Source organism: Dermacentor albipictus, chromosome 3 (genome assembly GCF_038994185.2).
Source record: "Dermacentor albipictus isolate Rhodes 1998 colony chromosome 3, USDA_Dalb.pri_finalv2, whole genome shotgun sequence".
Taxonomy (NCBI): domain Eukaryota; kingdom Metazoa; phylum Arthropoda; class Arachnida; order Ixodida; family Ixodidae; genus Dermacentor; species Dermacentor albipictus.
In genome coordinates, this window is record NC_091823.1 from 146,978,833 (window position 1) to 146,991,988 (window position 13,156).

General features: G+C 46.4%; 1 protein-coding gene across 4 annotated transcripts in view; it reads right to left on the reverse strand.

Moving 5' to 3' along the window:
* Positions 1–1,893: 1,893 nt before the first annotated feature.
* Positions 1,894–13,156, reverse strand: part of LOC139057616 (NLR family CARD domain-containing protein 3-like) — a 132,322-nt gene continuing 121,059 nt past the window's right edge. For 3 of the 4 annotated variants that reach the window (XM_070536155.1, XM_070536154.1, XM_070536153.1), the window contains one exon: positions 1,894–2,322. In XM_070536155.1, coding sequence (XP_070392256.1) covers positions 2,065–2,322 — 258 coding nt within the window. In that variant the 3' untranslated portion in view covers positions 1,894–2,064. The remainder of the gene's footprint in view (positions 2,323–13,156) is intronic. The other variant, XR_011512941.1, reaches the window with a different exon arrangement.

Genomic DNA, 13,156 nt, shown 5'->3' on the forward strand with positions numbered 1-13,156 from the left:
TAGTCGAATCGAATACGCTTCGAATATGGAAAATATTCGATTCGTATTCGAAATTTCGAATATTCGCACACCCCTATAAATAAATAAATGAATAAATAAATGGTGGCAAGCATCTGTCTCCGTCACTAGAAGACGACAGTATGGGCATGTTGCGACTGATGTAAAGTGTGGCATGTTTCATACAGAAGTGACAGCCTGTGTAACAGCCACCCTCAGCATGACACCTCTAAGCATATCTTCCTCAGCCCTAGTTAGGAGACTTGGGGTGGGGTGGGAGAGAGCAGACACATGGGGTGGGGGGAAAGGGGGTATTAGCGTGTGGGTCCCACCAGAGTCCCATCCGGTTTTACACACACGGCGAATTGCTGGAGTATCTCGAATGGGAGGGCTCTGTGCCTGCTGGTCAGCAGCAATATTGTAATGGTTCGAAGCATGTCCTTCAATCCAGTGTTACGTGACCCAGGTACGTGTATTGCGATTCATTGCGTGTATCGTGTCAGTGCTCGAACACAATGAAAATAACAAGACAGTGAGACTACAAGACAACGCAGCTGGTCTTGTGGTTCCGCCCGTGTTAAGCCTATTCGACGTCTTGAAGACGTTGTAGACGTGAATGTCCCCAATGAGTCATTACCTCGGCGTGCAGTCGGAAGGCATTATCGAAGCGACGACTCACTGCCGTTATTCAGCCGGAAGTAAAGCTACAGCGCACTGATTCCTTTTCCATGCTTTGTTTTAATCTATGCATCACAGCACACGACAAGTTTCGCAACGGGTGAACCATGACCCAAAGTTATGATCGCTCCAGCATTGTTAGTGTCGCTGCGCAGTTGGCAGGAAAGTAAATGTGTAACATTCCATGCCATACATCACTGGACAGATTGAATGCTACTGTGGTGCTTACGTGCAGTAGCCGCTATCATGATGCGAGCTCTCAGAAACCCTAGTTTACAAATATTGCAAGCTGTCTGAGCAGTGTCTAAATATGCATTTTTTCCTGTTTGGTTACCTTTACTTGACCCTCTTCTGGCTATTGTGTTAAGTCGTCACATTGTACAGTTAGATTGTATCGTGATTTTTATTGTAGTTTAGAAATAAATTTCTCGGTAGATTATGTGTAAACAACAAAGAGCAAGAACTCTGCTTCAAGCAGTCAGTATATTAAAGCTCCACATTTATATGAAATCAGCGTAAGCCTGTCGGATGGAGTGGTCAGCGAAGCCATTTCTCCGTTCTGATGTATCTTGGCGGCAGCTCCAGAGAGAAAGGTTCCTTATGTTAAAAATGCAAATTTGTACCTCGTAGTAACATTTAGGACTGAAAGCATGCCGTTACCTGGAATTATAACGCCAATTATGACATGTTCATCACAAAGACACACACAAAGAGAACGCCATGTAACAGCCGTTCGGCGTATTACCGACTGACTGCCGTAGGAAAACTTTCTTCGCTGGTCCCATTTTAAAGGATGACCAACTCTAATTCAATTAATCGTTTTTACCTAGGAAACTTTTAAAATTTCATTTCGAAAGTGCTCTATGGCATCGAGAACCTTGCTGGACACTGGCATCTGAACAAGCCTGTTAACAAAATTGTTTATACTCTTGGGTTTTATTAGATAAGTTCACAATACAATTCGACGACACGTCGTCGTGGGAGACTGAATAATTTCAACCACCTGAGGGTCTTTATTGTGCGTTAAGCCTAACTACGCTAACGATATTGTATTCCTCTCTTAAGTCCTTCCAGAACCTAAACTTTCGCAAGGTAGGTCTCACATTTTTCTGCAAACTTCATTGACTCCGAACCTGAGGAAATTATCCATCTGAACCGTCCTGTTGTGGAATCCGTAGTTTTGCAAAAGGAAAGAACGCATTTTTCTAAACCCACCACTACCTTTTCTATAAAAACATGTTTATTGACCAATTTCACGTTCCATTTGCCTAAAAGGGAACAGTCGTCAACTCGTAAAAAGGTGAGCGCTGACTTCAGCCTGGTTAACAGTTGCTAAAAAGCTTTTACGGCTAAGCAGAGCCGCACTATTGGTCTCGGTTCATCTGCAGGTCATTGCTCTTGCTGCAGAAAGTCGGTGCTGTTCGCCCGCTTTCGCTTGTTGGAACGCTCCATGGCAGCAGCTGCGTTCTCGCTCTTCGGATCCTCCTCTTCGTCGTCCAGAATGTCACCGACCTTGAGGTAGGAGCGTAGGTAATCCAACATGTCGGCGCCAAGTTTGTCAAGCTGGCGCACCTTCTTGCCGTTTGCCCCAGTAGGCGGCGCATTGCAGATGAGCTGTCCTTTGACAATGCCAGACAGCTGCCAGAACTGCATGAAAAAAATACATGTACGGCAAATCAGTTTTGCGGAAACCTGCAATGTAACTGAAGGTTCAAGAGGGAAGGAAGGAAGGAAAGGGAAAATTCGCGCGCGCTCACGCACGCACGCACACGCACACGCACACACAAGCGGAAAGTAAATGGGTCAAAGCCTGCCGCATGATGTACTCCTGGTCTAGTCAAATCTATTATTCAAATTGGAATAATCAAATAAGTTGTTGGCTGCAATGAGTGGGCGGTGACAAACGGAAGCAAAGCGAGGTTTTCCAAGGCATGCAGCCATGGATTATTGAGCGAAAAGAGACGAATAGCCTTGGTTTGTCGACTGCCTGCCATTGGCCATTGTGCACCTTGGTTATCGCGTCATGCGCGCCGACACTTGCAGGGATGTGTGCAACTGCTATCTCTTTTGTACCTGGTAGCACGGTAGATGTGAGTTGATCTTCGTCAGAGTCACGTTATTAATAATTATGTATGAATAACATGCGTGTTGGTTTTACAGCCCGCGTTCACAGAAAGCCATCATGCCTTACGCTTTTAGAACATTAGAAACTAGCAAAGACAGAAATCTCCGCCCTCTGCCTAAAATAAGCAATGTTAGTCCTATCCCTACACAATGCAGCGCAGCTTTGACAAAGAATTGGCGATGATTTTTAGAGCCGGATACGCGGGCTAAGTCTTGAAAGTGGTCCATCAGATCCTCCCGAAGAAGGTGAACGACCCTAGACGAAAATGAAAATATGCAGATTCCACGCACGATGGGAATCGATGTAATCGATGCTGCTGTGCTGTTTCTGTTAATTGACTGCATTTGGCTTTGATTTCGACGGCATGCAGCAGTGATTAGGTGTTAAAGAAGCTTTTCATGCACCACTTGCGTTTGTCTGAATTGTGCACACAGCACACAGCGAGACGTGTTTGCTCGAGACGTTGCTGCGCGCCGTTGTCCGTAGCCTGCGAAAAGGATGGCACTGCCACTCCCACACACGGCGTATTGCATGGTGGATGAGACAGAGAAATCCTTTTACTTAAGCCTTAGGAGCAATAGCTGCTTCAACGTCCCTTGACTTACGGACCAGCACCCGCTGGCCACCCGTGCTCCGTTACGTATCAGGCATCTCGCCCCCCTCCCCCACCCAGGTGTTGCAGGGTAACGGCACCGCGGATAAAGTGCGTATTTGTTGGATCACCACTTACGTGCCGTCATTTTCAGGCCGCGGTGCTTTAATGCGGCTTTGCGTTTGCGCACAAAGACCCTGCTTCAGTTGTCCGCGTGGACGAAATTCCATGGTGCTTATTTTTCAGAATTAGCAGAAACGTGCCATACCATACCTTGAATTATTATTATTATTATTATTATTATTATTATTATTATTATTATTATTATTATTATTGAAGTGTGGTGAAAGAGAAGATGCCGGATAACATCCGAGGGAACCGGGAGGCAAAGGAGAAGAATAAACAAGTAAGAACTGGCGACATGACGCTAATTTGACCTATTTGACATGTGTAGGCTTATTGGAAATTTCGGCGCAGCCGACAAGGGAACGAAGATGTAAGCGTTTTTTTTTTCCTGGAGAGGTACAACGATCCAGTTGTATTCAAAGGCTGCTATCTCCACGATTATTCTCCGGTCGACCTAACCGTGGACACAACGGGTAAGCTCCTGGATCTTGTTCTGGATCGAGCTTCTGTGTCGACCGAAGAGCTTGTTTAACGAGGCTCAGCGAAGGTGAATATCCCATTGGCCCTGTTTAGTCAGGTGGTACTCGGACGACCATTCGGTCGTGCAGCATCGTATGACCGCAAATCATCAATTCTACAAGCCATACCCATGCAACAAGAACATTTTTCGCAACAGAGCGCAGTGGCGGATGTTCGCCTGTCTGCTTTAAGCTACAAGAGAAACCATCTACTTGCAATTTTAACGCCAGAAACTTTTGACGTGTCTTCAAATAACCTAGAAAGATGAATGAATTTTTATGAGACCGTAGCGAAATACATTGGGTAGATTTCTGACCAAGACCCGGTCTTAAACATGCGACAATATCTGAGTGGTGTAGCCAGAATGCTGCATTAGTTGCCCTACATAAAGCTTGTTTGCGAACCTTGGTGCATGTGGAAAGAGTTTTTTTTTGTCAGCATTCCGAAGAAATAACGTGCAGCGATAAGACCAGGCACTGTTTTAACGTTTTAGGTGCGGTTCCTCGCTTGGCCACTTTCTTGAGAAGCAGTGACTGCTTCGACTTGCTGAACCAGATTTGCAATCACGATCCGCCTTAACGCTTGTATTTCACGGTCTCCCAAAAGATTTGCCACTACATGCACAAATAAAAGGGCCGAAAACTCCCGAAGCACTGCTAGAGCTGCTGCAAGTATTCCCTCATCTGTGGTGTTAGAGGAGCTGTAATACGCGGCAAGCTCCTCACGGACAGTCAGATTCTCAGTCCAGCAAATGTAAGGTAGCCACTAATTAAATATAGTGCAAATATTAGACTTCGTGCGATCGACTCAGGACCTGGTGACGCCTTGCACTCATGGACACTGTTCGAACGGAGACAATTGACAAAAAAGCCTCAGTGTGTTCCATGGACACGAAGCGAGACCGCGTTACTAATTTCTTCAAGTTTACTTGACATATAGCTCAATGTGAATGCACATAACCTGCGATCTCTTCAGTATCAATACTCAGAGAAGCGAAGCAAGTGCAGAAGACAGATGCAAAGACAGATCGGTCCTTGTTCGACGTTATGACAGTTCTGAAGAGGAGCACGGCGAACGGACAAGCTTAAGGCTAAAATATCAGTCGACGCACGCGGAAATTCTTGCCTTGATGATGCAAGGTGTCTTATGCGACTTTCTTCTCGTCTTCTCTCTCGTCATTACGGAGTTGGCTTTACGCATCCTGTTCCTCCTGCCTACCGTTCTGCCTCCCTCTCGGCCATTGCGCGTGACTGAAAATGTAAGCGCTGAAGCTTTTGCAATGCTTTTGTGAGGGGCACTTGCGTAATTACATCATTGTGTCGACGGAGAAAGAATTCCAGAGAGCATTGTGGCATTGGCGACAGACTTGCGTAGGGGATAGTGGCGACGCCCCCGAAGTTCATTGGACAGATTTCCCACGTTCTTGCAATGCATACATTATGCACGTTATCAAGCATCTCCCTACGCGGCGTGCAAAACAACAGCAGTAGCATCAAATAAGCCAAAGGAAAAGACAAAGAAAGATTTGTTTTAAGAAAAACTGTCTCGGCCCAGAAGCAGATACAGCCCTGAATAGTGCCTTATGTCCTCCATATGTCCCAAAATGTGAAGAAGGTAGCCAACATGTATGGCGCTCCAGTCATGTTTTTGGCGCCACGTAAACTCGTGCGCTCTTAACGCGGGAATGTTAAGGGCCACGTGTCGCAGAAAATCTGGCGTCGCGTGTTTGGCGTCCCTGCGACAAAACGAATTTCGAACTTGAAAGAGCGTAGGTTAGGGCGTGTTGGTTCATAACTGAGGTTTTTTAGCGCACGAAAAGGGACGCAGGACAGTGGCAAGACGGGGACACAGCGCTAACTTCCAACAATTGTTTTATTCCACGAAGCGATACATATATATAGAGAACAGACACCACCGTACGCATGCGCATATGTACTGATTTTTTTGTAAGATGAGACAGCAACAAGACACGTGTAGGATTATATCGAAGATGAAAAATGACTGTGCATAGCCCCGGCAAAAATTTATTTTGTAATTGCAAGATTAAAATGTCATCTCCATCAGGCCCCCCTCTGTGTCACGTTTAAAAATTGACTTCATTTTTTGAAAGATCAGTTGAAGGTGCGCTAACACAAGCGCTCCCCAACCTTCTGATCTTCGCCGCTTCAATTATCTCACGTGTTGTTTGCGTCGGGCTTCTTCCTATCGCCGTGCACTGTTTATAAATGGTGATGCATCCATGTTTTCTGCAGTGAATAGCCAGATGCCCCACTCCTCGAGTTCGCACATTATTCGCGTGTTCACGCAACCTGTCATTTACACACCTTCCCCTTTGGCGGATGTATTTATTGCCGCACGACAGGGGTGGTTCATACACGATATTGTTTTCACAAGGAACGTGACATTCCTTGTGATTTGTCCGGCAACTGGGCTTCTCAGAACCATAGTAGCTAGCGTTGCACAAGTTGGACAGCTTGATTGGTGCTGACCCGCCGTGGTTGCTCAGTGGCTATGGTGTTGGGCTGCTGAGCACGAGGTCGCGGGATCGAATACCGGCCACGGCGGCCGCATTTCGATGGGGGCGAAATGCGAAAACACCCGTGTGCTTAGATTTAGGTGCACGTTAAAGAACCCCAGGTGGTCAAAATTTCCGGAGTCCTCCACTACGGCGTGCCTCATAATCAGAAAGTGGTTTTGGCACGTAAAACCCCAAATATTATTATTATTATTGATTGGTGCTGAAAAGATGACGCTTACCATTTGCGTCATTGCCAATCTCCTTCAGTGTGTGCGAAATATCGTGGATGTACGGTGTTCTCACGTGGTAGTGACGGTGAAGAAAGAACACAGTAGCAGTACTGTGAAAGACAAAACTAGCTATTATTGGGCGAACCTGTGCCCACACAACAGGCTACACCTAAAGCACAACGATAGCGGCGAACACAGTCGGCGATCATCGAAAATCTGATCAGCGGGTCAAGCGCGTCGGCTTTGATAGAGCAGTCGTCGAACGTTCCAGACTAATTGTTCGGACACGCATGCCTTCCACAAAGTTCTACACCATTCGCGTTACGCGATGAAATCAGATAGCACAAGGTTCGGCGACAACAGACAGACGGGTAGAAGCATCGATAACTTTCCAGAGACGTCGGATACATGCAGGCGCGTCCCTTGCTCTGCGATTACAGTTAAGCGGTGAAACGTGGTCGCCCAATAAAGATAAGTACACGTGTCAGTATGATTGCGCGCTTCTGCTTCATTCCCGCATTTTCCGGTGAAGTGCACCGCTCATCCTGTCGCCCGCGATTTGTGGTCTTAAGGACACTTTTTGCCACAGCTGTGATGATATGCTGCAGAAAACCGGCCTGTTTGAAGCGATTCACTTGCGCCAGAAAGCTAGACATACACTTGTGAGGACATGAGCGGCGAAGCGCATTCATTAAGGTTGACATTGCGATGCCCCTCTTAACTTTGAGTGGCCCGATGAAAATGGCAGTAGCGGCTTGTTCGCCCTTGGTTCATATGCCCAGCACACCTGGTGTCCTTCAAAAAACATTGTAATATCGAGGAATCGCAAAGTACTATCCGGTGGCGTTTCATGTGTAACAGTGAGCGGTTGTAACCACTTGTTGAAAAGAGCTAGCACTTGCGTGACTTCAAGACAAACCTCCCCGCTAGGATTTGGATCCAGAAGCACAAGGTAGCCGTCAACGTACCTATGCACCTCTTTTTAGATTTGCATTTTCTAATCTGGCATCCAGTATCCTGTTTACACGGGCAAGATAAAGGTCACTTAATATGGGCGTAATACAGGAACCAATGGAAATTCTTTGTTTTGGAAGATAAACACTTCAATCCCACTTGGAGAACGTCGAGCGAAGATACATGGATAATAGTTCAAGAAAACTCTGTGTAGTACGAGAGTATGCGTGCCCTGCAAAAGGCGGCTTCGATGACGCTGATGAGTATGGAACGATGCAACGTATAACATAGAACAGAGCCCGATGTACTAGAAATGTAACTTGAAAGAGTGTAGGTAAGGGCGTGTTGGTTCATAACTGAGGTTTTTTGGTGCACGAAGAGGGACGCAGGACAGTGGGAAGACGCGGAAACAGCGCTAACTTCCAGCAGTTGTTTTATTCCACGAAGCGGTACACATATATATGGGGAACAGACACCACCGTACGCATGCGCATATGTACTGATTTTTTGTAAGATGACCTGAGGTAAGGCACCACCGTACGCATGCGTACGGTGGTGCCTCTTTTCTATATATATATGTGTACCGCTTCGTGGAATAATACAAATGGTTGGAAGTTAGCGCTGTGTCCGCGTCTTGCCACTGTCCTGCGTCTCTTTTCGTGCGCTAAAAAAACCTCAGTTATGAACCAACACGCCCTAACCTACGCTCTTGCAAGTTACATTTCTAGTACATCAGGCTCTGTTCTATGTTCTACGTTGCACCCCTCCATACTCATCACCATCATCGCAGCGGCCTTTTGCAGGGCACGCATGCTCTCCTACTGTCTACGGCTCGACCAGATGCCGCCGGACGTGCAACGCTTCTGCGGGGACCTTGAACCCTCGCGAGGACATGGACGAAGAATTTGCAAGATTCTGAGGTCAGAATGCCTCAGGCAAGGTCGGCTTTACAGGGACTTGCTACATGCAAGAGTGTTCCTTCAGGAAAATCAACCTGCAGCAAAAAGGAAGTGGCGAGAGTACTCAACAACAATTGACGACAGTGTGGAAACCCTCTGGAGACCTCTGCTTAGGCTGCTACGGGCTAAACAGAATCAACAGAAAAAGAATCAAGGGAACCGGAACAACGCAGTCCACATCGAGGGAGACATACAGTAGCCTGGGTATGTGAAAGACACCCTGAAGCTAGGACTAAAATTTGCTGTTGAATTTAAACTGTCTGCTCCTGAACTCTTAACCTTGGTTAGAGATGTTTCAAAATGTGCTGATGGAAATGAAGCAGGAATGTTTATCTCAGCAGGTGTGGATGTTGTGTCACGAGCTAAGCCATCCAGGGCAGCCGTGCCCTTAAAACGTGTGAAACAGTTCCTTTGTGAAAATAGCCTGGCACTGCTTCCTGTAGATAAAGAAGGTGGTTTTGTGGACATCCAGCATAATTCGTTGAAACAGAAGGCAGATGAGGCTTTGCATTCCGTGTTTCATGGCAGGCGTGATGTCTCACTTGCGAAAGTGAAACCAGAAGCTAAGAAGCTTTGTCAGAAATTAAACCTGAGTAAACTGGTCCACGAAATAGAAAGTAAAAAATCTGGGATCCTTGAAACGTTTTTTTTTTAATCAAAACCCATAAACGAGAATGGCCACTGCGTATTATTGTGTCAGAAGGTGGAACTTGGCAGAGGTCCATAGGTCTTTTTCTTCAACGCAAGTTGAAATTGCTACCAGAGAATGATCCTTTTCTAACGAAGAACTCAGAGGAAGTAATAGTTTACCTGAAGACGCATGTAGGCAGTAATTTGAAAGCTTTCTGTATAGATGTAAAAGATCTATATTATTCACTGCCACATAATGAGTTATTAGTATGTGTTCAAGAGGCTATTGATGCTTACGATGAGGTGAAGTTTGTAAACATCATTTGCATATCTACACAGCGTTTTCTTGAACTATTATCTGTGTATCTGCGCTCGACGTTCTCCAAATGGGATGGAAGTGTTTATCTTCCAAAACAAAGAATTTGCAATGGTTGCCGTATTGCACCAATTTTAAGTGACCTTTATCTTGCACGTGTAAACAGGATACTGGATGCCAAATTAGAAAATACAAATCTAAAAAGAGGTGCATAGGTACGTTGACGACTACCTTGTGCTTCTCGATCCAAATCCTAGCGGGAAGGTTTGTCTTGAAGTCACGCAAATGCTAGCTCTTTTCAACCAGTGGTTACAACCGCTCACTGTTACACATGAAACGCCACCGGATAGTACTCTGCGATTCCTCGATATTACAATGGTTTTTGAAGGACACCAGGTGTGCTGGGCATATGAACCAAGGGCGAACAAGCCGCTACTGCCATTTTCATCGAGCCACTCAAAGTTAGTTAAGAGGGGCATCGCAAAGTCAAGCTTAATGAATGCGCTTCGCCACTCATGTCCTCACAAGTGTATGTCTAGCTTTCTGGCGCAAGTGAATCGCTTGAAACAGGCCGGTTTTCCGCAGCATATCATCACAGCTGTGGCCGAAAGTCTCCTTAAGACCACGAAACACGGGCGATAGGATGAGCGGTGTACTTCACCGGAAAATGCGGGAGTGAAGCAGAAACGCGCAATCATACCATACATCCCCGATATCCCGCACAGACTGAAGAAGATTGGCAATAACGCAAATGTAAGCGTCATCTTTTCAGCGCCAATCAAGCTGTCCAAATTGTGCAAGGCTAGCTACTGTGGTTCTGAGAAGCCCAGTTGCCGGACAAATTACAAGGAATGTCACGTTCCTTGTGAGAACAATATCGTGTATGAACTACCCCTGTCGTGCGGCAAAAAATACATCGGCCAAATGGGAAGGTGTGTAAATGGTAGGTTGCGTGAACACGCAAATAATGTGCGAACTGGAGGAGTGGGGCATCTGGCTATTCACTGCAGAAAACATGGATGCAGCCCCATTTATAAAGAGTGCACGGTGATAGGAAGAAGCCCGATGTAAACAACACGTGAGATAATTGAAGCGGCGAAGATCGCTAGATTGGGGAGCGCTTGTGTTAGCGCGCCTTCAATTGATCTTTAAAAAAAGAAGTCGATTTTTTAAACGTGACACAGAGGGTGGCCTTATGTAGATGACAATTTAATCTTGCAATTACCAAAAAAAAAAAATGTTTGGGCTATGCACGGTCGTTTTTCATCCTCGATATCATCCTACATGTGTCTCGTTGCTGTCTCATCTTACAAAAAATTAGTACATATGCGCATGCATACGGTGGTGTCTGTTCACTATATATATATATATATATATATATGTACCGCTTCATGGAATAAAACAATTGTTGGAAGTTAGCGCTGTGCCCGCGTCTTGCCACTGTCTTGCGCCCCTTTTCGTGCGCTAAAAAACCTCAGAACTTCGAACCACGCATACCCAACAACGCAGGCCTTCCATGTGGCGCAAGGAAATTACTGAAGTAATTATACTTCGCAACAGAAAATATGTAGAAAAATCATAAACTACGACTCGCACACAACCTACAGACAGATAGCATGGAATTGTAATTTTAATATACAAAAAAACATAATTCTGTTATGCGAAAACTAAAAAAGAACAAGTCCACTTTCCAGCGTTTGTACCACCCACAGAAGGGCCATGGCCTCCCAGATTTGCGCACGAAGATCTCAAAGGCCATAAAGCAGCGCTGCCGGTTCCTTGCAGCACCTGCAGATAGCGCTGGCCTCCGCCGCATCGAGGCCGACGCAAGGGGCGCGTTTGTACCAGAAAAATCGCCTTCATGCATAGCGTTCGACGCCAGCGTTTCCCGGTAAACATTACAGTTACATAAGCAGCCATCCGGAGAGCAGGGTAGCTACCAACCGCGCCCCAAAACTCCTCCCTGAGAACGGCCTCTCGCGACGGGACCGTTCCACACTCCGTCTGCGCACGGGTTCCATGTGGACGGCAGCTAGGCTCCATGCCAAGGGACGCATCATCTCGCCAGCCTGCAGAAGGTGCGGTGACGCCGAGACCCTCGAGCACCTACTCTGCACCTGTCCTGCATTAGCCTAGGAGCGCGCTCCAGTCACTGCCACCAACCGATGGTATGGACTCCCGGCTACCTCAGAGACACACCTGCTCTTCCCGGCCCGCTACCACCTACCAGCACTGGGAGCCCTCCCAGCACTGCCTTGAATATGTGTACTCAAACGGGCTCCTAGATCGCCAATAGACTTAGGCTTTGCACGGCCTCTGCCCGAGCGCTGGCCCCTGGATGATGCTGACGCCTGCTGCCTGAAACCTACCCTCCCTTTCCCCCCTCTATCCTCTCTTCTTTCCCCGCCCCCATCTCCATTACGCTGCGCCGTGCTCCCATATGGGCTGCAGAACTGAGTGTATTTTCCCTCTCCCAAATCACGAAGAAGCAGCAGTTGCCGGGAGACGTGAGAAAGTCAAGGAATATCAATTCCTGTAGCCTTCCACTACTAAAGGAAATGCTTAAGCGTGCTCTAATTATTTTCATGTTAAAACACAAAGCAATAACGCCAGAACAATCACGTGAGACCGCATGATAGATGTGCAGCCGGCGTGGTTTGCTTTATTGAATTTTTTCCTGTTCACCTCGTGCGCGTCTGACGGCGACGCTGCGAATGACGATGCGAATGACGCTACAGTGACATCATTGTGAGGATTTGCATTTCTCGTCTGCTACATTTCCGCTATAACAGCTGGATTTTAATTCGTTTCCTGGCGCCGTGGATGCATGCTCGCGTGGCACGGCGTTCTCCGATAACTACTTGTAGTTTTCCTAGGTTGTTTTAAAAATACCAGCATTATTACGAGCAACAAGCTTATCTTCCCTATAACAAAGCACTGTGGTTGCTTAGCGGCTATGACGTTTCGCTGCAGAGCTGTCGGTTGTGGGGTATATATAAATGAAGAACAAAGTGCAGATATGCTCGTGTACTTAGATTTGACTGCACAGAACAGAATCCGAGATGGTCAAAGCTAGTGCGCAGTCCTCTGTTATGGCGCATCTCCTAATGATTGTTCCTGGTACGTGAAATCCCAGGATAGCTCTCTTTTTGAATATAATTACAGACGTCTCGGTAAGGGCATGAAGTCACGACTCAGTCACCAAGCGTCACACATAGCAAGTAAACGGCAGTCTACGCAGCTTTGAAACAATCACGATCGCAGGGCTCGCTGGCTAAATTGTACATCAACCATGGAGTAAGTTGGCGCAAATTTTACATTCCGTTCATAATTATATTCAGTTGGTCTTCCACGTATGAAACTCTTGCTCATATAAATAACCTAATTTCACTGACAGTTGGTTTATCATGAATATTAGTTGCATCACGCTCTATTATGTTTCATAGTCGCCAAGCATGCGTTACACTATATGTTTTGTAAATAAAGTTCTTGGCGATAGTGTAATACAAAAA